The sequence below is a fragment of the Protomyctophum bolini genome (genome assembly GCF_963924005.1).
Source record: "Protomyctophum bolini genome assembly, chromosome: 15".
NCBI classification, from domain to species: Eukaryota; Metazoa; Chordata; class Actinopteri; order Myctophiformes; family Myctophidae; genus Protomyctophum; species Protomyctophum bolini.
In genome coordinates this window covers 642,072-669,847 of record NC_137876.1, presented here as the reverse complement: position 1 = coordinate 669,847, position 27,776 = coordinate 642,072, and the positions used below count along the sequence as shown (strand labels likewise).

The 27,776-nt window shown below is 43.9% G+C and overlaps 1 protein-coding gene and 1 long non-coding RNA gene across 3 annotated transcripts in view; one reads left to right on the top strand and one right to left on the bottom strand.

Moving 5' to 3' along the window:
- The first annotated feature begins 2,806 nt into the window (after window positions 1-2,806).
- LOC308328914 lies at window positions 2,807-3,565 on the top strand. Its single transcript, XR_013965335.1, has 3 exons — window positions 2,807-3,338; window positions 3,421-3,452; window positions 3,485-3,565. It is a non-coding gene; the product is annotated as an uncharacterized lncRNA (long non-coding RNA).
- hhipl1 (HHIP-like 1) overlaps window positions 3,324-27,776 on the bottom strand; it is a 27,514-nt gene continuing 3,061 nt past the window's right edge. The window contains exons 2-17 of one of the 2 annotated variants that reach the window (XM_080783030.1): window positions 26,432-26,593; window positions 25,593-25,739; window positions 23,352-23,498; window positions 22,953-23,143; window positions 22,284-22,427; window positions 19,819-20,002; window positions 19,312-19,456; window positions 16,760-16,886; window positions 13,850-13,904; window positions 12,520-12,610; window positions 11,998-12,079; window positions 11,704-11,786; window positions 7,387-7,570; window positions 6,138-6,232; window positions 4,668-4,813; window positions 3,324-3,740 (exon numbers count right to left, since the gene is read on the bottom strand). In XM_080783030.1, coding sequence (XP_080639156.1) covers window positions 3,552-3,740; window positions 4,668-4,813; window positions 6,138-6,232; window positions 7,387-7,570; window positions 11,704-11,786; window positions 11,998-12,079; window positions 12,520-12,610; window positions 13,850-13,904; window positions 16,760-16,886; window positions 19,312-19,456; window positions 19,819-20,002; window positions 22,284-22,427; window positions 22,953-23,143; window positions 23,352-23,498; window positions 25,593-25,739; window positions 26,432-26,593 — 2,172 coding nt within the window. In that variant the 3' untranslated portion in view covers window positions 3,324-3,551. The remainder of the gene's footprint in view (window positions 3,741-4,667; window positions 4,814-6,137; window positions 6,233-7,386; window positions 7,571-11,703; window positions 11,787-11,997; window positions 12,080-12,519; window positions 12,611-13,849; window positions 13,905-16,759; window positions 16,887-19,311; window positions 19,457-19,818; window positions 20,003-22,283; window positions 22,428-22,952; window positions 23,144-23,351; window positions 23,499-25,592; window positions 25,740-26,431; window positions 26,594-27,776) is intronic. The other variant, XM_080783031.1, reaches the window with a different exon arrangement.

The following is a 27,776-nucleotide window of genomic DNA, read 5'->3' as shown; positions in this document are numbered from 1 at the left end:
CAGGGTAACTGGACTAAGGAAAGGAAAGGTACTATGTTTACCCAGGGTAACTGGACTAAAGGTACTAGTATGTTTACCCTGCAGGGTAACTGGACTAAGCTCAATAACTTGTTTACAGCCAGTATAACAAAGGCACCACAAACAGGCCACAGAAGTTAGTTAGTAAATAAAACATAAAATAAAGCAATAGTATTTATTCAGGGAGACGGAGAGAGAGAGCTGCGAGGGAACGTCGTTCTCTTTCTTGGGAAACTTCCGTGGTCTGCCACGAGATGTCAGGCTTGAGCTAAGTCTCGGTTTTCTTTTCAGTTGAGCCAAACACAACAGAAAAGGTTCTTTCTAGAGTGTGACGCATTCATTTAATCACTACTAGACTAGGAGGGATTAATAAAATACAAATAATGTAATAATATAATAGGTATTCAAACGTCAAATTAATTCCTCTGTTGAAAAGGTTATTTTTATCTATAGTTTTAAAGGGGTGATAAAGTAAGGCCCCAGCGAGGATCGAACTCGCGACCCCTGGTTTACAAGACCAGTGCTCTAACCACTGAGCTATGGAGCCGGTCCGCGACACCACGGCCGACAATTGGTCTTTTAAAGCCTCTGATCATCGTAGCCTCTCACCCATCTGAGCCACGGACCACCATCTGATGACATTTAGCCTCTCAGACCCATCTGAACCACGGACCACCATCTGATGACATTTAGCCTCTCAGACCCATCTGAGCCACGGACCACCATCTGATGACATTTAGCCTCTCAGACCCATCTGAGCCACGGACCACCATCTGATGACATTTAGCCTCTCAGACCCATCTGAACCACGGACCACCATCTGATGACATTTAGCCTCTCAGACCCATCTGAGCCACGGACCACCATCTGATGACATTTAGCCTCTCAGACCCATCTGAGCCACGGACCACCATCTGATGACATTTTAGTCTAGTAGCCAGCCCATAGAGCCCCATTGTGAACCCGGACATGTTTGGTTTTATGTTATAAATGTTTAGTAGACAGACAGACAGCTACTCATGGACAATTAGGCAGGCAGGCAGACAGCTACTCATAGACAGGCAGACAGACAGCTACTCATGGACAATTAGGCAGGCAGGCAGACAGCTACTCATAGACAGGCAGACAGACAGCTACTCATGGACAATTAGGCAGGCAGACAGCTACTCATAGACAGGCAGACAGACAGCTACTCATGGACAATTAGGCAGGCAGGCAGACAGCTACTCAGACAGGCAGACAGACAGCTACTCATGGACAATTGGACAGGCAGGCAGGCAGACAGACAGCTACTCATAGACAGGCAGGCAGACAGCTACTCATAGACAGGCAGACAGTAAGACAGCTACTCATTGACAGACAGACAAATAACTACTCATGGACAGACAGACAGGCAGGCAGGCAGGCAGGCAAAGAGCTACTCATGTTATGTTATTATGTTATTATAACAGCTACTCATGTTATGTGCAATAATTTGTGCAGTTATGGAAACAGCTCTTTGTGTTTATGCAAGAAAATGTAACACATTTATTTATTTACATATTGTGTGCATGCACATTGTACTTTGATACATTTTGCGAAAATAAAGCAATTGAAAGAGAGAAGTTATCAAGTATCATTAATGTCGTAATTTTATCTACTGGCCCCTGGCCCCTTGCCATTTTTGTAATGTGGCCCACGGGTAAATCTATTTGAGTATCCCTGGTATAGAGGGTACCCCCCCTCGGCCCTTTAGCTGGGGACCACCATGAAGACCCTTTAGAGGGTACCCCCCCTCGGCCCTTTAGCTGGGGCCCACCATGAAGACCCTTTAGAGGGTACCCCCCCTCGGCCCTTTAGCTGGGGCCCACCATGAAGACCGTTTGGACTCTATACGACGACACAAAGAAAAGATTTTCAACAATAACATGCATTTAATTCATAAGATTGACGGCGACATGAAGAGGCATTGTCATGACATTTAGGGACTTTAAGCAACGACGGCTACGGCAGTCGGCTCCGGCAACCGGAAATGGATCAGTGCATCCATACATGAACCTGCTCTAAAAGGATCAGTGCATCCATACATGAACCTGCTCTAAAAGGATCAGTGCATCCATACATGAACCTGCTCTAAAAGGATCAGTGCATCCATACATGAACCTGCTCTAAATGGATCAGTGCATCCATACATGAACCTGCTCTAAAAGGATCAGTGCATCCATACATGAACCTGCTCTAAATGGATCAGTGCATCCACACATGAACCTGCTCTAAAAGGATCAGTGCATCCACACATGAACCTGCTCTAAATGGATCAGTGCATCCATACATGAACCTGCTCTAAAAGGATCAGTGCATCCATACATGAACCTGCTCTAAATGGATCAGTGCATCCACACATTAACCTGCTCTAAATGGATCAGTGCATCCATACATGAACCTGCTCTAAATGGATCAGTGCATCCACACATGAACCTGCTCTAAATGGATCAGTGCATCCATACATGAACCTGCTCTAAATGGATCAGTGCATCCATACATTAACCTGCTCTAAATGGATCAGTGCATCCACACATTAACCTGCTCTAAATGGATCAGTGCATCCATACATGAACCTGCTCTCCGTCGCAGCCCTTTCTACTACGGCAGAACCTACACTAGCGTCTACAACGCCGTGTCAGAAACATGTTTATTGAAATTAGAGCTGTCGTACATTTACACCTCTCTCTCTTATGCTGTGTGATGTGATGGCATGCTCTGAAGTCTGAATGAAGAAACTAAAACCATTATTAACCATGTTTATTAAATCGACATCCACATAAAATCTCAAATTTGACAGACATCATGCTTCCTTCTATGCATGAGGAGTCCAAGCTGCTTCTTTTCACCTGACAGGAGGGAATTTTATAGTTGTATTTGTATTATCCTGAGAACGATGGCTTCCAGTATCGCATTGCAACTTTTCAGGCACAGAAAACCTGCAGCTTATATTAACTTAGATTCCCCATTGAATATGTCACTGGTGGACGGGTTTCTGAACTGCCCACAGCCTTCCTATGAGACACATACTGGTTTCTGAACTGCCCACAGCCCTGCTATGAGACACAGACTGGTTTCTGAACCGCCCACAGCCTTCCTATGAGACACAGACTGGTTTCTGAACCGCCCACAGCCCTCCTATGAGACACAGACTGGTTTCTGAACCGCCCACAGCCCTCCTATGAGACACAGACTGGTTTCTGAACTGCCAACAGCCCACAGTGGTTGTAGTGGTCTTGGTGGTTGTGTTAGACCTCTATAAGGTGGTCTTGGTGGTTGTAGTGGTCTTGGTGGTTGTGGTGGTCTTGGTGGTTGTAGTGGTCTTGGTGGTGGGTTAGACTTCTATAAGGTGGTCTTGGTGGTGGGTTAGACCGCTATAAGGTGGTCTTGGTGGTGGGTTAGACTTCTATAAGGTGGTCTTGGTGGTGGGTTAGACCTCTATAAGGTGGTCTTGGTGGTTGTAGTGGTCCTGGTGGTGGGTTAGACCTCTATAAGGTGGTCTTGGTGGTGGGTTAGACCTCTATAATGTGGTCTTGGTGGTTTCCACAGATGACACCAGCGTCTTCGTAGTGAGCACAGTTGTGCGTTCCCACCCCGGCGTGGTTACACTCCAATAGGCTGGCCTCGACGCCCTGGCACTGCACGTCGTCCAATAGGATCCTCAGGCCACTCCCCTCGCCGAACTCTGCGTTCTTGGAGGCCTTCAGGGTCGGAAACACAGTCACAGTGTTACTGTAACGTTACTGTAACACAGTCAGTGTTACTGTAACACAGTCAGTGTTACTGTAACACAGTCAGTGTTACTGTAACGTTACTGTAACACAGTCACAGTGTTACTGTAACGTTACTGTAACACAGTTAGTGTTACTGTAACACAGTCAGTGTTACTGTAACACAGTCACAGTGTTACTGTAACGTCACTGTAACACAGTCACAGTGTTACTGTAACGTTACTGTAACACAGTCACAGTGTTACTGTAACGTTACTGTAACACAGTCACAGTGTTACTGTAACGTTACTGTAACACAGTCACAGTGTTACTGTAACGTTACTGTAACACAGTCACAGTGTTACTGTAACGTTACTGTAACACAGTCACAGTGTTACTGTAACGTTACTGTAACACTGTGACTGTGTTACAGGGGTTATGGTTTTAGGGTAGTACCTTCAGGGCGTAGGGGGTTATGGGTTATGGGTTTAGGGTAGTACCTTCAGGGCGTAGGGGGTTATGGGTTTAGGGTAGTACCTTCAGGGCGTAGGGGGTTATGGGTTTAGGGTAGTACCTTCAGGGCGTAGGGGGTTATGGGTTTAGGGTAGTACCTTCAGGGCGTAGGGGGTTATGGGTTTAGGGTAGTACCTTCAGGGCGTAGGGCGTTATGGGTTTAGGGTAGTACCTTCAGGGAGTAGGGGGTTATGGGTTTAGGGTAGTACCTTCAGGGCGTAGGGATTATGTGTTTAGGGTAGTACCTTCAGGGCGTAGGGGGTTATGGGTTTAGGGTAGTACCTTCAGGGCGTAGGGGGTTAGGGTTTAGGGTTTAGGGTAGTACCTTCAGGGCGTAGGGGGTTAGTGTTTAGGGTAGTACCTTCAGGGCGTAGGGGGTTATGGGTTATGGGTTTAGGGTAGTACCTTCAGGGCGTAGGGGAAGCCCAGCTGTCGACAGACCACTGCAGCGTTGCTGGTGGTCCACAGGTCGTCACACACCGTGCCCCACTCCCCCCCCGCCAACACCTCCACCCGGCCGCGGTCGCTGCGGCCCCGCCCACCACCGCGCTCTATAGAGAGAGGGGGGGGGACGGGGGGGGGGGGACGGGGGGGGGGGGGGACGACGACGACAAGTGACCGAAATCGAGAAATGGATTACTACATGTGACTCTTTTTGATACAGAGACGGCAAGACTGGAGAGAATAAGACTAACAGAGAACAGAGAAAACAAGACTAAGTGTTCAGGAGAGGAGAAAACAAGACTAACAGAGAACAGAGAAAACAAGACTAACTGTTGAGGAGAGGAGAAAACAAGACTAACTGTTGAGGAGAGGAGAAAACAAGACTAACTGTTGAGGAGAGGAGAAAACAAGACTAACTGTTGAGGAGAGGAGAAAACAAGACTAACTGTTGAGGAGAGGAGAAAACAAGACTAGCTGTTGAGGAGAGGAGAAAACAAGACTAACTGTTCAGGAGAGGAGAAAACAAGACTAAGTGTTGAGGAGAGGAGAACACAAGACTAACTGTTGAGGAGAGGAGAAAACAAGACTAACTGTTGAGGAGAGGAGAAAACCAGACTGACTGTTGAGGAGAGGATAAAACAAGACTAAGTGTTGAGGAGAGGAGAAAACAAGACTAACTGTTGAGGAGAGGAGAAAACAAGACTAACTGTTGAGGAGAGGAGAAAACCAGACTGACTGTTGAGGAGAGGAGAAAACAAGACTAGCTGTTGAGGAGAGGAGAAAACAAGACTAACTGTTCAGGAGAGGAGAAAACAAGACTAAGTGTTGAGGAGAGGAGAAAACAAGACTAACTGTTCAGGAGAGGAGAAAACAAGACTAACTGTTGAGGAGAGGAGAAAACAAGACCAACTGTTGAGGAGAGGAGAAAACAAGACTAGCTGTTGAGGAGAGGAGAAAACAAGACTAACTGTTCAGGAGAGGAGAAAACAAGACTAACTGTTGAGGAGAGGAGAAAACAAGACTAACTGTTGAGGAGAGGAGAAAACAAGACTAACTGTTGAGGGGAGGAGAAAACAAGACTAACTGTTGAGGAGAGGAGAAAACAAGACTAACTGTTGAGGAGAGGAGAGAAACTGATTTCTTTATTATACAAAATGAGCTATAGGTGTAATGTTAGAGTCCACAGAAGTGAACCTTTCAAGCCTGTTTTCTCAACTCGCTGTTTCTCTGCCAGACATTACTCTATAAGCCATACTGTATCTCCAGAACCGGTGGGTCAAACTGAACAACCAATATGTCAACGTGAAGCTATGATTCCCTGCTTTCATAACATGACAGGAAAAAACGAAAACAATCTAATAAATTCAACGACGTAGCCTCGGTCAGTAACTGTCACATTATTTATTGTAATAACTGGGACACGCCCCTCACCGTGCTCCTCGCCTCCGGCCAGGCGCACCGCTCCGTCGCGAGGTTCGTCCGTCCGCTGCTTGCCTTTCCTCCGTCGGCCTTTCCGTTTGGTATGCCTGGGCGGGTGCATGGTAAACAGCACAGTTAGAGTTTGGTTTGATTTGGTATTCCTGGGCGGGCGCACGGTACACACAGTTACAGTTTGGTTTGATTTGGTATGCCTGGGCGGGCGCACGGTAAACAGCACAGTTAGAGTTTGGTTTGGTTTGGTATGCCTGGGCGGGCGCAGCACCGTACACAGCACAGTTAGAGTTTAGTTTGATTTGGTATTCCTGGGTGGGCGCACGGTGGATTTAGACACATTTTAGCAAATTTTAGTCACATTCAGTCAAATGTCACGCACGCACGCACGCACGCACGCACGCGTTCCAGTCTAAGTTTTAGTTGACTTTAAATGCCATAAGACTTTAGTCGACTAAATCTACAGTATTTTGCGCTTGTAGATCAGCTATTTTCGCTATATTTGAATTGAAATCCAGATTTTTGTTTTGTGCTATTTTTTAAATGGAATATTTTTTTATTTAATTTCAAATGCATTTAGTTACAGTTAAGTTAACTTTATGTCACTAAATACAAATACAGACAAACATACCAAAAAGACAATAACAATAACATTTGAATACTAGTAATTCAAACAATAATATATCAATATATGCGGGGCACTTTAACCCATTCTGACCCAAAATGGGTTCCCGTTCAGAAAGGGTTAAAAACCCAATCAGCGCCAGGATAACTTTCAAAATAGGAGCTCGGGGTGCCGGGCAGATATGTCAGCTTTTACTCTGAAAGCCGGGGGGGCTTCCTTTCCGTAAAAAAAACCCGGAAGGCAGAATGTTGCTTGCTTCAGCGCGCATGCACCAAAAGGAAGGAGTACATGGTAGAAGGATAGGCCAACCCCCACCCCCCCCCCCCCCCAAAAAAAAGAAAATAATATGAATACATATTTTCCGTTTGATATAAATGAAAAAGCGCTATAGGACGTGATGTGTATAGGCGTCGTAATCCGTCGGTTGGATTAGCTATGACACACGTTTCCACACGTCTGATGGTCGGAATGTGTTAAGTGATGGTGGGGGGCCACATGTGGCACATGTCATAGCTAATCCAACCGACATGTGGCCCCCAGGCCGCCAGGGGCCACATGTGCCCCCCAGGCCCCTGGTGGTCCAGGGGCCACGTGTATGTATCAGTGGAGGACATCAACACGTACCTGGGTGGTCTGGTGGTGGTGGTGGAGGTGGGGGAGGGGGGGGCCGTGGGGGTCTCTGGGACCCCCAGTAGGTCCATCAGTTCCTGGAGCCAGTCTTTAGTTTGGACCTCGGGGGCCTCCGTAGGCTGCGGCGGCTGAGCTGGCTCTCCCGTGTGCTTGGTTGCTGGTTCCACGCCCGTGAACGCTGCCGCACGATAATAGAGTTACAGTTTACAATGTAGTCATTTCATCAGACGCTCTGAATCCAGAGCGATTTACAGTAAACAACAACACCACATGGTAATATATCATTTCATCAGACGCTCTGAATCCAGAGCGATTTACAGTAAGCTACAACAACACCACATGGTAATATATCATTTCATCAGACGCTCTGAATCCAGAGCGATTTACAGTAAGCAACAACAACACCACATGGTAATATATCATTTCATCAGTCGCTCTGAATCCAGAGCGATTTACAGTAAGCAACAACAACAACACATGGTAATATATCATTTCATCAGACGCTCTGAATCCAGAGCGATTTACAGTAAGCAACAACAACACCACATGGTAATATATCATTTCATCAGACGCTCTGAATCCAGAGTGATTTACAGTAAGCAACAACAACACCACATGGTAATATATCATTTCATCAGACGCTCTGAATCCAGAGCGATTTACAGTAAGCAACAACAACACCACATGGTAATATATCATTTCATCAGACGCTCTGAATCCAGAGCGATTTACAGTAAGCAACAACAACACCACATGGTAATATATCATTTCATCAGACGCTCTGAATCCAGAGCGATTTACAGTAAGCAACAACAACACCACATGGTAATATATCATTTCATCAGACGCTCTGAATCCAGAGCGATTTACAGTAAACAACAACAACAACACATGGTAATATATCATTTCATCAGACGCTCTGAATCCAGAGCGATTTACAGTAAGCAACAACAACAACACATGGTAATATATCATTTCATCAGACGCTCTGAATCCAGAGCGATTTACAGTAAGCAACAACAACAACACATGGTAATATATCATTTCATCAGACGCTCTGAATCCAGAGCGATTTACAGTAAGCAACAACAACAACACATGGTAATATATCATTTCATCAGACGCTCTGAATCCAGAGCGATTTACAGTAAACAACAACAACAACACATGGTAATATATCATTTCATCAGACGCTCTGAATCCAGAGCGATTTACAGTAAGCAACAACAACAACACATGGTAATATATCATTTCATCAGACGCTCTGAATCCAGAGCGATTTACAGTAAGCAACAACAACAACACATGGTAATATATCATTTCATCAGACGCTCTGAATCCAGAGCGATTTACAGTAAGCAACAACAACAACACATGGTAATATATCATTTCATCAGACGCTCTGAATCCAGAGCGATTTACAGTAAGCAACAACAACACCACATGGTAATATATCATTTCATCAGACGCTCTGAATCCAGAGTGATTTACAGTAAGCAACAACAACACCACATGGTAATATATCATTTCATCAGACGCTCTGAATCCAGAGCGATTTACAGTAAGCAACAACAACACCACATGGTAATATATCATTTCATCAGACGCTCTGAATCCAGAGCGATTTACAGTAAGCAACAACAACACCACATGGTAATATATCATTTCATCAGACGCTCTGAATCCAGAGCGATTTACAGTAAGCAACAACAACACCACATGGTAATATATCATTTCATCAGACGCTCTGAATCCAGAGCGATTTACAGTAAACAACAACAACAACACATGGTAATATATCATTTCATCAGACGCTCTGAATCCAGAGCGATTTACAGTAAGCAACAACAACAACACATGGTAATATATCATTTCATCAGACGCTCTGAATCCAGAGCGATTTACAGTAAACAACAACAACAACACATGGTAATATATCATTTCATCAGACGCTCTGAATCCAGAGCGATTTACAGTAAGCAACAACAACAACAACACATGGTAATATATAATTTCATCAGACGCTCTGAATCCAGAGCGATTTACAGTAAGCAACAACAACAACACATGGTAATATATCATTTCATCAGACGCTCTGAATCCAGAGCGATTTACAGTAAGCAACAACAACACCACATGGTAATATATCATTTCATCAGACGCTCTGAATCCAGAGCGATTTACAGTAAACAACAACAACAACACATGGTAATATATCATTTCATCAGACGCTCTGAATCCAGAGCGATTTACAGTAAGCAACAACAACAACACATGGTAATATATCATTTCATCAGACGCTCTGAATCCAGAGCGATTTACAGTAAGCAACAACAACAACACATGGTAATATATCATTTCATCAGACGCTCTGAATCCAGAGCGATTTACAGTAAGCAACAACAACAACACATGGTAATATATCATTTCATCAGACGCTCTGAATCCAGAGCGATTTACAGTAAGCAACAACAACAACACATGGTAATATATCATTTCATCAGACGCTCTGAATCCAGAGCGATTTACAGTAAGCAACAACAACACCACATGGTAATATATCATTTCATCAGACGCTCTGAATCCAGAGCGATTTACAGTAAACAACAACAACAACACATGGTAATATATCATTTCATCAGACGCTCTGAATCCAGAGCGATTTACAGTAAGCAACAACAACAACACATGGTAATATATCATTTCATCAGACGCTCTGAATCCAGAGCGATTTACAGTAAGCAACAACAACAACACATGGTAATATATCATTTCATCAGACGCTCTGAATCCAGAGCGATTTACAGTAAGCAACAACAACAACACATGGTAATATATCATTTCATCAGACGCTCTGAATCCAGAGCGATTTACAGTAAGCAACAACAACACCACATGGTAATATATCATTTCATCAGACGCTCTGAATCCAGAGTGATTTACAGTAAGCAACAACAACACCACATGGTAATATATCATTTCATCAGACGCTCTGAATCCAGAGCGATTTACAGTAAGCAACAACAACACCACATGGTAATATATCATTTCATCAGACGCTCTGAATCCAGAGCGATTTACAGTAAGCAACAACAACACCACATGGTAATATATCATTTCATCAGACGCTCTGAATCCAGAGCGATTTACAGTAAGCAACAACAACAACACATGGTAATATATCATTTCATCAGACGCTCTGAATCCAGAGCGATTTACAGTAAACAACAACAACAACAACACATGGTAATATATCATTTCATCAGACGCTCTGAATCCAGAGCGATTTACAGTAAGCAACAACAACAACACATGGTAATATATCATTTCATCAGACGCTCTGAATCCAGAGCGATTTACAGTAAGCAACAACAACACCACATGGTAATATATCATTTCATCAGACGCTCTGAATCCAGAGCGATTTACAGTAAGCAACAACAACACCACATGGTAATATATCATTTCATCAGACGCTCTGAATCCAGAGCGATTTACAGTAAGCAACAACAACAACACATGGTAATATATCATTTCATCAGACGCTCTGAATCCAGAGCGATTTACAGTAAGCAACAACAACACCACATGGTAATATATCATTTCATCAGACGCTCTGAATCCAGAGCGATTTACAGTAAACAACAACAACAACAACACATGGTAATATATCATTTCATCAGACGCTCTGAATCCAGAGCGATTTACAGTAAGCAACAACAACAACACATGGTAATATATCATTTCATCAGACGCTCTGAATCCAGAGCGATTTACAGTAAGCAACAACAACACCACATGGTAATATATCATTTCATCAGACGCTCTGAATCCAGAGCGATTTACAGTAAGCAACAACAACAACACATGGTCGTACATAGTGTTGTCTCAAGTCCCCATCTTCCTTTCATACTCGGCCTCGCCTTACCCTCGCCTCGCCTAACCCTAACCCTTTGTCGTGGACTTGACTGTCCAAAGAGACCAAAGAGACTCTAACCCTAACCCCTAACCTCTTCCCCACCGAGTTACGAGCAAGCTGCGGCATTCTGGATCCCCTCAACCCGCCCATTTCAATGGGCGGGAATGGCTTAGGGTTGACGACAGAGTGCAGCAACTTGCAATGGGCCAATGGGCCAATGGGCCAATGGACCAATGGGCCAATGGGCCAATGGGCCAATGGGCATTCTGGATCATTTGGAGAGGCTGACATTATAGGTGCAAATGCCGGGAGGACAGTTAGTCAGGTTGTGATTGGGCAGAGTTATGGTAGGTTGTGATTGGGCGGACAGACAGACAAACAGACAGACTTACTTTCCTGAGGAACGAATGGGATGAGTTTGCTCTTCACCCAGACTGGACGAGGGTCATAGTGACACTGTCTGGGAGGAGCCCGTCTGGAAATACACAACAATCTGGAGTCACTAATGATCTGGAGAGAGAGAGAGAGAGAGAGAGAGAGAGAGAGAGAGAGAGAGAGAGAGAGAGAGAGAGAGAGAGAGAGAGAGAGAGAGAGAGAGAGAGAGAGAGAGAGAGAGAGAGAGAGAGAGACAGAGACAGAGAGAGAGGACGGAGGGACGGTTTAATAAACAGATGAATAATTCTCACCTGGAAGGATCCACCACCTTGTATACCACCCCAGAGGGAGAGGTGGCGCTGGGGATCTCAGTGGACAGGAAGTACAGCTCTCCTGAAACACAGTACATCAAGTACAACATCAAGTACATGAAGTACAACATCAAGTACAACTCCCCACATTACAAACTGTACCTTCATTATACTCTGCTCAGCCAGTCAGTCAGTCAGCCAGCCAGCCAACCAGCCAGTCAGTCAGTCAGTCAGTCAGCCAGCCAGCCAGCCAGTCAGTCAGTCAGTCAGCCAGCCAACCAGCCAGTCAGTCAGTCAGTCAGTCAGTCAGCCAGCCAGCCAGCCAGTCAGTCAGTCAGCCAGTCAGCCAGCCAGCCAGCCAGCCAGCCAGCCAGCCAGCCAGCCAGCCAGCCAGGCAGCCAGCCAGCCAGCCAGCCAGGCAGCCAGCCAGCCTGTCTGCCCGACACGCTGACTGACGGGAAATGCTCCATTCCATAATTAACATAAATACATGTGTGGTAAATAAAGGAGTATAAATGTTACCCGCTTCATCCTCAGCGAAGGAGATGATGTAAGGATGGTAGTTGTTGATGATTCCAGGAAACGCACAGGTCTGCCCAACGCCCATACACACCTATACACACAACACAATATAACAACACAACACAGGTCTGCCCAACGCCCATACACACCTATACATACACAACACAATATAATAACACAACACAACAACACAGGTCTGCCCAACGCCCATACACACCTATACATACACAACACAATATAATAACACAACACAACAACACAGGTCTGCCCAACGCCCATACACACCTATACATACACAACACAATATAATAACACAACACAACACAACAACACAGGTCTGCCCAACGCCCATACACACCTATACATACACAACACAATATAATAACACAACATAACAACACAACACAGGTCTGCCCTACGCCCATACACACCTATACATACACAACACAATATAATAACACAACATAACAACACAACACAGGTCTGACCAACGCCCATACACACCTATATGTACACACACACACACAACACAATATAACAACACAATATAACAACACTAATAACACAACATAACAACACAACACAGGTCTGCCCAACGCCCATACACACCTATACATACACAACACAATATAATAACACAACATAACAACACAACACAGGTCTGCCCAACGCCCATACACACCTATATGTACACACACACACACAACACAATATAACAACACAATATAACAACACTAATAACACAACATAACAACACAACACAGGTCTGCCCAACGCCCATACACACCTATATGTACACACACACACACAACACAATATAACAACACAATATAACAACACTAATAACACAACATAACAACACAACACAGGTCTGCCCTACGCCCATACACACCTATACACACAACACAATATAATAACACAACACAACACAGGTCTGACCAACGCCCATACACACCTATACATACACAACACAATATAATAACACAACACAACAACACAACACAATATAATAACACAACATAACAACACAGCACAGGTCTGCGCAACACCCATACACACCTATACAACACAATATAACAACACAACACAGGTCTGCCCCACACCCATACACACCTATATATACACACACAACACAATATAATAACACAACATAACAACACAACACAGGTCTGCCCCACACCCATACACACCTATATACACACAACACAATATAACAACACAACATAACAACACAACACAGGTCTGCCCCACACCCATACACACCTATATATACACACAACACAATATAACAACACAACATAACAACACAACACAGGTCTGCCCTACACACCTGGTTGTACGTCCATCCAGAGGTCTGCCTGTCTTCCTGGAGACTCATCAGACGCCTGTAAAACAACGTTACAGTAACTAATTACATTTACTGTACTCTACTGTAAAACCACGTTACAGTAACTAATTACATTTACTGTATTCTACTGTAAAACAACGTTACAGTACCTAATTACATTTACTGTACTCTACTGTAAAACAACGTTACAGTACCTAATTACATTTACTGTACTCTACTGTAAAACAACGTTACAGTAACTAATTACATTTACTGTACTCTACTGTAAAACAACGTTACAGTAACTAATTACATTTACTGTACTCTACTGTAAAACCACGTTACAGTAACTAATTACATTTACTGTACTCTACTGTAAAACAACGTTACAGTAACTAATTACATTTACTGTACTCTACTGTAAAACCACGTTACAGTAACTAATTACATTTACTGTACTCTACTGTAAAACAACGTTACAGTAACTAATTACATTTACTGTACTCTACTGTAAAACAACGTTACAGTACCTAATTACATTTACTGTACTCTACTGTAAAACAACGTTACAGTACCTAATTACATTTACTGTACTCTACTGTAAAACAACGTTACAGTACCTAATTACATTTACTGTACTCTACTGTAAAACAACGTTACAGTAACTAATTACATTTACTGTACTCTACTGTAAAACAACGTTACAGTAACTAATTACATTTACTGTACTCTACTGTAAAACAACGTTACAGTAACTAATTACATTTACTGTACTCTACTGTAAAACAACGTTACAGTAACTAATTACATTTACTGTACTCTACTGTAAAACAATGTTACAGTAACTAATTACATTTACTGTACTCTACTGTAAAACAACGTTACAGTACCTAATTACATTTACTGTACTCTACTGTAAAACCACGTTACAGTAACTAATTACATTTACTGTACTCTACTGTAAAACAACGTTACAGTAACTAATTACATTTACTGTACTCTACTGTAAAACAACGTTACAGTACCTAATTACATTTACTGTACTCTACTGTAAAACAACGTTACAGTAACTAATTACATTTACTGTACTCTACTGTAAAACAATGTTACAGTAACTAATTACATTTACTGTACTCTACTGTAAAACAACGTTACAGTAACTAATTACATTTACTGTACTCTACTGTAAAACAACGTTACAGTACCTAATTACATTTACTGTACTCTACTGTAAAACCACGTTACAGTAACTAATTACATTTACTGTACTCTACTGTAAAACAACGTTACAGTAACTAATTACATTTACTGTACTCTACTGTAAAACAACGTTACAGTACCTAATTACATTTACTGTACTCTACTGTAAAACAACGTTACAGTAACTAATTACATTTACTGTACTCTACTGTAAAACAACGTTACAGTAACTAATTACATTTACTGTACTCTACTGTAAAACAACGTTACAGTAACTAATTACATTTACTGTACTCTACTGTAAAACAACGTTACAGTACCTAATTACATTTACTGTACTCTACTGTAAAACAACGTTACAGTAACTAATTAAATTTACTGTACTCTACTGTAAAACAACGTTACAGTAACTAATTACATTTACTGTACTCTACTGTAAAACAACGTTACAGTAACTAATTACATTTACTGTACTCTACTGTAAAACAACGTTACAGTAACTAATTACATTTACTGTACTCTACTGTAAAACAACGTTACAGTACCTAATTACATTTACTGTACTCTACTGTAAAACAACGTTACAGTAACTAATTACATTTACTGTACTCTACTGTAAAACAACGTTACAGTAACTAATTACATTTACTGTACTCTACTGTAAAACAACGTTACAGTAACTAATTACATTTACTGTACTCTACTGTAAAACAACGTTACAGTAACTAATTACATTTACTGTACTCTACTGTAAAACCACGTTACAGTAACTAATTACATTTACTGTACTCTACTGTAAAACAACGTTACAGTAACTAATTACATTTACTGTACTCTACTGTAAAACAACGTTACAGTAACTAATTACATTTACTGTACTCTACTGTAAAACAACGTTACAGTAACTAATTACATTTACTGTACTCAACTGTAAAAGAGGCCCTCTCCCCTGCTCTAGTGGGTTCCAGTGTGGTTTTTGGCAGAACATTTCAATTTTAGTTGTAGTCATAGGGCTGTATTTTAGTTGTAGTCATAGGGCTGTATTTTAGTTGTAGTCATAGGGCTGTATTTTAGTTGTAGTCATAGGGCTGTATTTTAGTTGTAGTCATAGGGCTGTATTTTAGTTGTAGTCATAGGGCTGTATTTTAGTTGTAGTCATAGGGCTGTATTTTAGTTGTAGTCATAGGCCTGTATTTTTGTTGTAGTCATAGGGCTGTATTTCAGTTGTAGTCATAGGGCTGTATTTTTGTTGTAGTCATAGGGCTGTATTTCAGTTGTAGTCATAGGGCTGTATTTTTGTTGTAGTCATAGGGCTGCATTTTAGTTGTAGTCATAGGGCTGTATTTTAGTTGTAGTCATAGGGCTGTATTTTGCGTGTCTTAAGTACCAGGTCTTATTCCCTAACTTGAGTAAACTAAAGACCTGGAGGCGTGACCAATGCCATTAGGCTATTCTGAGTGGCCAAAGAGCATTGACCACGCCTCCAGGTCTTTAGTTTACTCAAGTTATAGGGAACGAGACCTGGTACTTAAGACACGCAAAATACAGCCCGTAGTCTCTTGAATGATTTTCATTTAGTTTTAGTCACATTTTAGTCACCTGTAATGTTTTAGTGTTAGTCTATAGTTTTAGTCTACTGAATCGAGAATTCTGCATAACATGACGCCAACACCAACGAGGGCTTCCTGCCCCCAGAATGGGCTAAAGTCCTACCCGCTCATGAAGTCTCCGAAGACGTACATGCCGTTGAGGTTGGGGTACTCACAGCCCCGGTACACGTAGCCCCCCGTCACAGACTTGCCCATCTTGTGAGGGTAGGCGTAGATGGGCAGCACGTCGTCTGGAAGGAAGCGTCGCACAGAGACGTGTGACGTGATTCATATTACAATTTACAATTTACAATTTAGGCATTCATCAGACGCTCTTAATCCAGAGCGATTTACACTAACACATTCTGACCTGAGATCAGATTAAAAATATGTCTTCTATGTCAGTCGCTCTTCGATTCTTCAAAAATAGCAGACCTACAAGCTCGTAGCGCGCCACTCGGTGGCGCGCTACGAGCTTGTAGATCTGCTATTTTTAAATAGCTAAAGCATAACGTAATGCTAATACCAAAACGGGTCCCGCCCAAAATGTGTTAAGCAAGAACCAAAAAGCATGGGAATACATCACATATACAAAGCATTTATCATGAAACATGCGTAAGCTAAGAACGTAACAGTGGAATATCTATATAATTAAACTATACATATAAACTAATATACATATATACTACTATGCTATACATATGTACTATGACGTGCTATGACTACATACAATGCAATTATAGTGCCGTCTACATAACATGCTATAAGTCTGTATCAAATGTCTACAGAAGTCTACAGAAATGCTATCTAAGGGGGTGGGGTAAGTGCTATGGGCCATGATGGAGTCTGAAAAGGTGGGTTTTCAGACTACGGCGGAAGATTGGGAGTGATGCTGCAGTTCTGACTGTAATGGGAAGTGCATTCCACAGTTTTGGAGCCAGAAGGGAGAAGAGTTTGGGACGTGTGGAGCGTTGTTGTCCCGGCGTTTTTAGTGAGGGTACTTCCAGCTTCCCTGCGTTGGCTGATCTGAGTGTGCATATAAAACTGTCTGGGTGTTCACATGATGATTATAAACTGTCTGGGTGTTCACATGATGATTATAAACTGTCTGGGTGTTCACATGAGAATTATAAACTGTCTGGGTGTTCACATGATGATTATAAACTGTCTGGGTGTTCACATGATGATTATAAACTGTCTGGGTGTTCACATGAGAATTATAAACTGTCTGGGTGTTCACATGATAATGATAAACTGTCTGGGTGTTCACATGAGAATTATAAACTGTCTGTGGTGTTCACATAAGAATTATAAACTGTCTGGGTGTTCACATGAGAATTATAAACTGTCTGGGTGTTCACATGAGAATTATAAACTGTCTGGGTGTTCACATGATAATGATAAACTGTCTGGGTGTTCACATGATAATTATAAACTGTCTGTGGTGTTCACATAAGAATTATAAACTGTCTGGGTGTTCACATGATAATTATAAACTGTCTGTGGTGTTCACATGAGAATTATAAACTGTCTGGGTGTTCACATAAGAATTATAAACTGTCTGTGGTGTTCACATGAGAATTATAAACTGTCTGGGTGTTCACATGATAATTATAAACTGTCTGTGGTGTTCACATGAGAATTATAAACTGTCTGGGTGTTCACATGATAATTATAAACTGTCTGTGGTGTTCATATGATAATTATAAACTGTCTGTGGTGTTCACATGAGAATTATAAACTGTCTGGGTGTTCACATGAGAATTATAAACTGTCTGGGGTGTTCACATGAGAATTAAAAACTGTCTGTGGTGTTCACATGAGAATTATAAACTGTCTGTGTGTTCACATGAGAATTATAAACTGTCTGGGTGTTCACATGAGAATTATAAACTGTCTGGGTGTTCACATGAGAATTATAAACTGTCTGTGTGTTCACATGATGATTATAAACTGTCTGTGGTGTTCACATGAGAATTAAAAACTGTCTGGGTGTTCACATTAGAATTATAAACTGTCTGGGTGTTCACATGAGAATTATAAACTGTCTGTGTGTTCACATGATGATTATAAACTGTCTGTGGTGTTCACATGAGAATTATAAACTGTCTGGGGTGTTCACATGAGAATTATAAACTGTCTGGGTGTTCACATGAGAATTATAAACTGTCTGTGTGTTCACACACTAGTTAGTTTACTACGCTAGTTAGGTAGTGGTATAGCTAACTCACCCATGCTACACTAGTTAGTTAACTATAGTTAGTTAGTGGTAGATAACTCACCCAGCGTAGAGTTGGCACACAGCTTATTGTCGTAGTTAACTATAGTTAGTTAGTGGTAGTTAACTATAGTTAGTTAGTGGTAGTTAACTATAGTTAATTACAGTTAGTGGTAGTTAACTATAGTTAGTTAGTGGTAGTTAACTATAGTTAGATAGTGGTAGTTAACTAGTTAACTCACCCAGCGTAGAGTTGGCACACAGCTTCTTGTCGTAGTTAACTATAGTTAGTTAGTGGTAGTTAACTATAGTTAGTTAGTGGTAGTTAACTATAGTTAGTTAGTGGTAGTTAACTATAGTTAGTTAGTGGTAGTTAACTCACCCAGCGTAGAGTTGGCACACAGCTTCTAGTGGTAGTTAACTATAGTTAGATAGTGGTAGTTAACTAGTTAACTCACCCAGCGTAGAGTTGGCACACAGCTTCTTGTCGTAGCAGGAGAAACCCTCCTTGGCTCTCCAGCCGTAGTTCCGTCCTCTCTCGATGATGTCAACCTCCTCGTACTTGTTCTGACCCACGTCTCCACAGAACAGACGCCCCTTTCCCTTTAGGACAGGACAGAACACAGCAGAACAGACGCCCCTTTCCCTTTAGGACAGGACAGAACACAATCTAAGAGTTACCTCCTTGGTTGAGGGGTCACTAATCTAAGAGTTACCTCCTTGGTTGAGGGGTCCACTAATCTAAGAGTTACCTCCTTGGTTGAGGGGTCCACTAATCTAAGAGTTACCTCCTTGGTTGAGGGGTCACTAATCTAAGAGTTACCTCCTTGGTTGAGGGGTCCACTAATCTAAGTGTTACCTCCTTGGTTGAGGGGTCCACTAATCTAAGAGTTACCTCCTTGGTTGAGGGGTCACTAATCTAAGAGTTACCTCCTTGGTTGAGGGGTCACTAATCTAAGTGTTACCTCCTTGGTTGAGGGGTCCCCTCGGTCCACCGAGCAGCGCCACATGTTGCGTACGCCATATGCGTACACCTCGGGCCGCGCCCCTCGCTCGCCCACGAACGGGTTGTCGTGCGGGATGCGGTACAGAGGACCGCGGTCGTTGTTGTCCACGTCGATGCGAAGGACCTTCCCCAGCAGAGCAGACCTGGGGGCGGGACAGAGAGGACCTTTAACCTTTAATGACCTTCCCCAGCAGAGCAGACCTGGGGGCGGGACAGAGAGGACCTTTAACCTTTAAGGACCTTCCCCAGCAGAGCAGACCTGGGGTGGGACAGAGAGGACCTTTAACCTTTAAGGACCTTCCCCAGCAGAGCAGACCTGGGGGTGGGACAGAGAGGACCTTTAACCTTTAAGGACCTTCCCCAGCAGAAAGAGGACCTTTAACCTTTAAGGACCTTCCCCAGCAGAGCAGACCTGGGGCGGGACAGAGAGGACCTTTAACCTTTAAGGACCTTCCCCAGCAGAAAGAGGACCTTTAACCTTTAAGGACCTTCCCCAGCAGAGCAGACCTGGGGGCGGGACAGAGAGGACCTTTAACCTTTAAGGACCTTCCCCAGCAGAGCAGACCTGGGGGCGGGTCAGAGAGGACCTTTAAGGACCTTCCCCAGCAGAGCAGACCTGGGGCGGGACAGAGAGGACCTTTAACCTTTAAGGACCTTCCCCAGCAGAGCAGACCTGGGGCGGGACAGAGAGGACCTTTAACCTTTAAGGACCTTCCCCAGCAGAGCAGACCTGGGGCGGGACAGAGAGGACCTTTAACCTTTAAGGACCTTCCCCAGCAGAGCAGATCTGGGGCGGGACAGAGAGGACCTTTAACCTTTAAGGACCTTCCCCAGCAGAGCAGACCTGGGGCGGGACAGAGAGGACCTTTAACCTTTAAGGACCTTCCCCAGCAGAGCAGACCTGGGGCGGGACAAAGAGGACCTTTAACCTTTAAGGACCTTCCCCAGCAGAGCAGACCTGGGGCGGGACAAAGAGCTGACTTTAACTCAACCCCCACCAGCAGGGGGCGCCGATAGTTCAGCAACCGTCACCATTCACCGCCATTCTATTTGGCTGTAGAAGAAGACTCTGTCTCCTCCTCTATCTCAAACCCTCACCCTAACCCTAACCTCCCACAGGGCAGCACACCTAAACCTAAAGGGTCTTATTTGTTCTGTGCGCAACTAAAGGGTCTTACTTGTTCTGTGCGCTGCTAAAGGGTCTTACTTGTTCTGTGCGCTGCTAAAGGGTCTTACTTGTTCTGTGCGCTGCTAAAGGGTCTTACTTGTTCTGTGTGCTACTAAAGGCTCTTACTTGTTCTGTGCGCTGCTAAAGGGTCTTACTTGTTCTGTGCACTACTAAAGGGTCTTACTTGTTCTGTGCGCTGCTAAAGGGTCTTACTTGTTCTGTGCGCTACTAAAGGGCTTACTTGTTCTGTGCGCTACTAAAGGGTCTTACTTGTTCTGTGCGCTGCTAAAGGGTCTTACTTGTTCTGTGCGCTACTAAAGGGTCTTACTTGTTCTGTGTGCTACTAAAGGGTCTTACTTGTTATGTGCGCTACTAAAGGGTCTTACTTGTTCTGTGCGCTACTAAAGGGTCTTACTTGTTCTGTGCGCTACTATTGGGTCTTACATGTTCTGTGCGCTGCTAAAGGGTCTTACTTGTTCTGTGCGCTGCTAAAGGGTCTTACTTGTTCTGTGCGCTGCTAAAGGGTCTTACTTGTTCTGTGCGCTACTAAAGGGTCTTACTTGTTCTGTGTGCTACTAAAGGGTCTTACTTGTTCTGTGTGCTACTAAAGGGTCTTACTTGTTCTGTGCGCTACTAAAGGGTCTTACTTGTTCTGTGCGCTACTAAAGGGTCTTATTTGTTCTGTGCGCTACTAAAGGGTCTTACTTGTTCTGTGTGCTACTAAAGGGTCTTACTTGTTCTGTGCGCTACTAAAGGGTCTTACTTGTTCTGTGCGCTGCTAAAGGGTCTTACTTGTTCTGTGCGCTATCAAAGGGTCTTACTTGTTCTGTGTGCTACTAAAGGGTCTTACTTGTTCTGTGTGCTACTAAAGGGTCTTACTTGTTCTGTGTGCTACTAAAGGGTCTTACTTGTTCTGTGCGCTACTAAAGGGTCTTACTTGTTCTGTGCGCTACTAAAGGGTCTTACTTGTTCTGTGCGCTGCTAAAGGGTCTTACTTGTTCTGTGCGCTACTAAAGGGTCTTACTTGTTCTGTGCGCTACTAAAGGGTCTTACTTGTTCTGTGTGCTACTAAAGGGTCTTACTTGTTCTGTGCGCTACTAAAGGGTCTTACTTGTTCTGTGCGCTACTAAAGGGTCTTACTTGTTCTGTGCGCTACTAAAGGGTCTTACTTGTTCTGTGCGCTACTAAAGGGTCTTACTTGTTCTGTGCGCTACTAAAGGGTCTTACTTGTTCTGTGCGCTGCTAAAGGGTCTTACTTGTTCTGTGCGTTGCCGTGCGTTCCAAACGGGTCCCCCGCCATGCCTCCATCTCCCGTGAAGATGTACAGGAAACCGTCGTCGGCAAACAGCAGCTGTCCTCCGTTGTGATTGGACGCTGGCTCGTCGACCTCCAGGATTATCCTGCAGAGACGATGACGTCATTACCTACTGTCTGTCCTCCTATTGGAGGAATGGAAGGTAAACAAAGAAACAATGGATCTGATTGGACTCTGAGCTGTGGGTCCAGCAGGGTCATGACCTCTGCCCTCTCTGAGGAGTGGTCCACCAGGGTCATGACCTCTGCCCTCTCTGAGGAGTGGTCCACCAGGGTCATGACCTCTGCCCTCTCTGAGGAGTGGTCCACCAGGGTCATGACCTCTGACCCCTCACCTCTCTGAGGAGTGGTCCACCAGGGTCATGACCTCTGACCCCTCACCTCTCTGAGGAGTGGTCCACCAGGGTCATGACCTCTGACCCCTCACCTCTCTGAGGAGTGGTCCACCAGGGTCATGACCTCTGACCCCTCACCTCTCTGAGGAGTGGTCCACCAGGGTCATGACCTCTGACCCCTCACCTCTCTGAGGAGTGTTCCACCAGGGTCATGACCTCTGCCCTCTCACCTCTCTGAGGAGTGGTCCACCAGGGTCATGACCTCTGCCCTCTCACCTCTCTGAGGAGTGGTCCACCATGTTCATGTCGGTAGAGGACACTCTGAACTGGCTGATGCGGATCCTCTCGTCGAAGCCCACCTCCACAGAGTAGTAGACGAACAGCTTGCCGTTGTACTTGTACGAGGGGTGAAAGGTCAATCCCAGGAAGCCCCTCTCGTCGCCCTCCCACGGAGAGGTCAGCACCGCCTGGGGGAGGGGGGGTTAGTCCAACTTATACCTTCAATTGATTATAACAGATCATGTTAACGTTGAATAATGTTGCATGTTTTTTGATGGAACAGTATTTTGGGCATGTCACTGGTGGTCCGGGGAGTTGTACTGTACTGTACTGTACTGTACTGTACTGTACTGTACTGTACTGTACTGTACTGTACTGTACTGTACTGTACTGTACCTTAGTGATGTTGAGGAAGGGTCTATGGACTTTAGAGCGGTCAGACAGGTACACCCACACCAGACCCAGCTGCTCTGCCACGAAGAAGCGATGAGTTCCATCGTTGGCGTGGACCATGGCCAGAGGGTTCCGCAGCCCGTTGGCCACCTGGTGGAGGATTAGAGGAACAACACTTTATTATATACAGCCTGAATGTATTATTTTTTATCCAAAATGAGTAAATAGCACACTTCACATACTAGGGCATGTCTGAAATAAATAATAAATGCTTAAACATGTAGCTAGGTGTAATGTTAGTCCACAGAAGACATGTAAATATGAAATAAATGCTTAAACATGTAGCTAGCTGTGTAATGTTAGTCCACAGAAGACATGTAAATATGAAATAAATGCTTAAACATGTAGCTAGGTGTAATGTTAGAGACCACAGAAGTGAACCTTTCATGCCGGAAAAACGCCTCTAAATCCTGACCTAAGGTTTCTGAAAAACTTCAAATATTTATATAGCAGCATCAAAAAAATTACATTTTTGAATACTGTACAGAACCCAAATATGGGTGCCCGGCCTGAGGGGGTAAGATACCAATAGGGGTTCCCGCCCAGAATGGGTTAAATGGCCCCAGGTGAGTGGCCCCTGAGCCATCTCAAGGCGAGTGGCCCCTGAGCCATCTCAAGGTGAGTGGCCCTTTAAATGGCCCCTGAGCCATTAAAGACTGGGGGAAAGAAGGACGAATAGTAAATACTGCGTCTTTGTTCGGCCCAGTGTGTCCTGAGAATGTTAATTTAATCTGGCCTTTACGTCACCCTGTTGGAAAGCCTGTTTCTTTACTTCACCCTGTTGGAAAGCCTGTTTCTTTACTTCACCCTGTTGGAAAGCCTGTTTCTTTACGTCACCCCGTTGGAAAGCCTGTTTCTTTACTTCACCCTGTTGGAAAGCCTGTTTCTTTACTTCACCCTGTTGGAAAGCCTGTTTCTTTACTTCACCCTGTTGGAAAGCCTGTTTCTTTACGTCACCCTGTTGGAAAGCCTGTTTCTTTACGTCACCCTGTTGGAAAGCCTGTTTCATGGAGACAGAACTGTATCTAAAATACATTCTACACCATGGAGGCATGGAGACAGAACTGTATCTAAATACATTCTACACCATGGAGGCATGGAGACAGAACTGTATCTAAAATACATTCTACACCATGGAGGCATGGAGACAGAACTGTATCTAAATACATTATACACCATGGAGGCATGGAGACAGAACTGTATCTAAATACATTCTACACCATGAAGACAGAACTGTATCTAAATACATTCTACACCATGGAGGCATGGAGACAGAACTGTATCTAAAATACATTCTACACCATGGAGGCATGGAGACAGAACTGTATCTAAAATACATTCTACACCATGGAGGCATGGAGACAGAACTGTATCCATATCATCAATCATATCATATCATATCATCGATCATATCATCAATCGATCATCAACCAATCAATCAGATTTATTGTCACTTCCACAATATACACTGGGGCACTCAGGGGAGCGAAACACCGTTCTCCATATGACTCACGGTGCTTCACATTTAAAAACAATAGACACGTTAAAAAGAGGCAAAGCCTTATTTAAAAATAAACATTAAAAAAGGTAAAAAGGAGCAGACAACATTGGCAGGAGAAATGTCTGTCGTGCACATTTACTCTCCTGTATGGTATAAAATATACCACAAAAGTGCTGATGCATTCAAAGTGCATGTATGTGTGCACACGCACGCACACCTAGTCCGGGAGCTAGACCCAGCCCTCATATCAATTTTTGCTACCTTTTTTTCACTATTATTTCCTGTTAGCATATACCTTGGGCCATCTCAAAATGAAGGGACCACTCCCAACTCGGGCCCGTTTGGTTTCAGCGGCCCAAAAACCCCTTTTTTGGTATATGTCTCTGACTCTCTGGCGAAATTGTGTAAAGGCAGATAAAAATTCACTAAAATTACATAAATACACATGGAAGTGTGAAATTTGGCATGGAGTATCCTGACACATAGGGGTAAGTATCAGAATAGGATTTTGGGGCTATCTACCATTGTATTCTTAAATATGACCTACATCATCCTCAGAAACACAAAAATATACACTGTCCGTTTAACAAATAACAACAACTCACGCACACCTACATGCACACGCATGCACTCACACATGCACTCACGCACACGCGCACACCGACACGCACACGCCAGCCCACCTCCTCCACACACAGCTGCAGGCAGCCCTCGGGGTCGGCCTGGACCCGGCCCAGGTTCTGGCTCAGCAGGGGGTTGGACAGGATGCCGGGGTAGCAGTAGTCGCTGTCGTCCAACTCCAGGTGGCGGCAGAACGCCGTCTGGTCCTCCTGGTGGAGCGAGGAGACACAACAGGACTGTGTGACTGTGTGTGTGTGTGTGTGTGTGTGTGTGTGTGTGTGTGCAGGGCCGGTTCTAGGCATAGACGAACCAAGCGGTCGCTTGGGGCCTCAACCACTGAGGGGGCCACGTCACAGGGAGAAGATTTTTTATGTATCCCCTATCCCTTACATGGGCTACTGGCCACATGTGGCCCCCACCTAGCTTCTTAACTTTGATCTCAAAGTGCACCAGATTGAAGCATTTTCATGGAAAATGTACAGCTTTTTCTGGACCCAACCTGGCGTGGCAGGGCAGGGGGGGGGGGGGGCACATAATATTATGTTGCTTGGGGCCACTAAAGACCTAGAACCGGCACTGACTGTGTGCATGTGTGCATGTGTGCATGTGTGCGTGTGTGTGTGTGCGTGTGCGTGTGCGTGTGCGTGTGCGTGTGCGTGTGCGTGTGCGTGTGCGTGTGTGTGTGTGTGCGTGTGCGTGTGTGCGTGTGCGTGTGTGTGCGTGTGCGTGTGTGTGCGTGTCTATAAAAGGAGATGGATTGTCAGACTCTGAGAGAGTATGTAGTCAGCGTGGGGTCAGAGGTCAGGTGACCCTACCTGTAGTGCGGTCAGCGTGGGGTCAGAGGTCAGGTGACCCTACCTGTAGTGCGGTCAGCGTGGGGTCAGAGGTCAGGTGACCCTACCTGTAGTGCGGTCAGCGTGGGGTCAGAGGTCAGGTGAGGGACCATGGCCCTGCAGGTGGTCCAGAAGGGGGCGCAGTACTCCGGACAGAGGCCGGGCAGCGAGCGCAGCGCGGTGGACGGGTCCTCGGCGTCGAACAGGTGGGCGGCGTACGGGGAACACTCCTGGAAGGAATTCAGTCATCAACCGTTCTGACCTGAGATCAGATTCTAAAAGTGTTCTTCTACATCCTGACAGTCTTCCATTCTGACCTGAGATCAGATTCTAAAAGTGTTCTTCTACATCCTGACAGTTTTCCATTCTGACCTGAGATCAGATTCTAAAAGTGTTCCTCTACATCCTGACAGTTTTCCATTCTGACCTGAGATCAGATTCTAAAAGTGTTCTTCTACATCCTGACAGTTTAACATTCTGACCTGAGATCAGATTCTAAAAAAAAATCTTCTACATCCTGACAGTTTTCATTCTGACCTGAGATCAGATTCTATAAATGTTCTTCTACATCCTGACAGTTTTCATTCTGACCCGAGATCAGATTCTAAAAATGTTCTTCTACATCCTGACAGTTTTCTGAAAAAGCTATGTTTCATGAACAGTGAACGGAGTTTGCGTAACTCTGTCTATATCTAAGGCTCTGGTCATATAGCACTTTATAGTAAATACGGTATGTATAGTTTCATTATATAGATATTCCACTGTTGCGTTCTTAGCTTACGCATGTTTCATGGTAACTTCTTGTTATGTACTGTATGTGATGTATTGCCATGATTTTTGCTTAATGTAAATCTCTCTGGATTCAGAGCGTCTGATAAACGCCTACATTGTAAATTGTAACAAGATGGTTTCATCAAAGGGAGATGAGCCTCGTAGGGAGAGCATTCCTGGAGGAACAGGAAGGAAGCCGGACGCAGAGCAGAGAGTTAAATATGAATATAGTTTATATGTATAGTTTCATTATATAGATATTCCACTGTTACGTTCTCAGCGTACGCATGTTTCATGATAAATGCTTTTTATGTGATGTATTCCCCATGCTTTCTTTTGTTCTTTGCTTAATGTAAGTCGCTCTGGATTAAGAGCGTCTGCTAAATGCCTAAATTGTAAATTGACATGCAGAGGAAGGAAGAGGAATTATGTCAGCTATTGTGGAAAACATAGTTTTTGTTTTGTTTTGTTGTCAAAGACCCCCACATTGATGTACATTCTGACCACAGACCTCCCATCCGAGCATGGTTCGTGCCAGGGAGTCTCAGCACCCCCACAATTTGTCCCCAAAGCCTAACCTAACTTTATAGCGAGCTATATCCTTGTATAATATTGTATAATATCTGTTGAAACCTCATTATG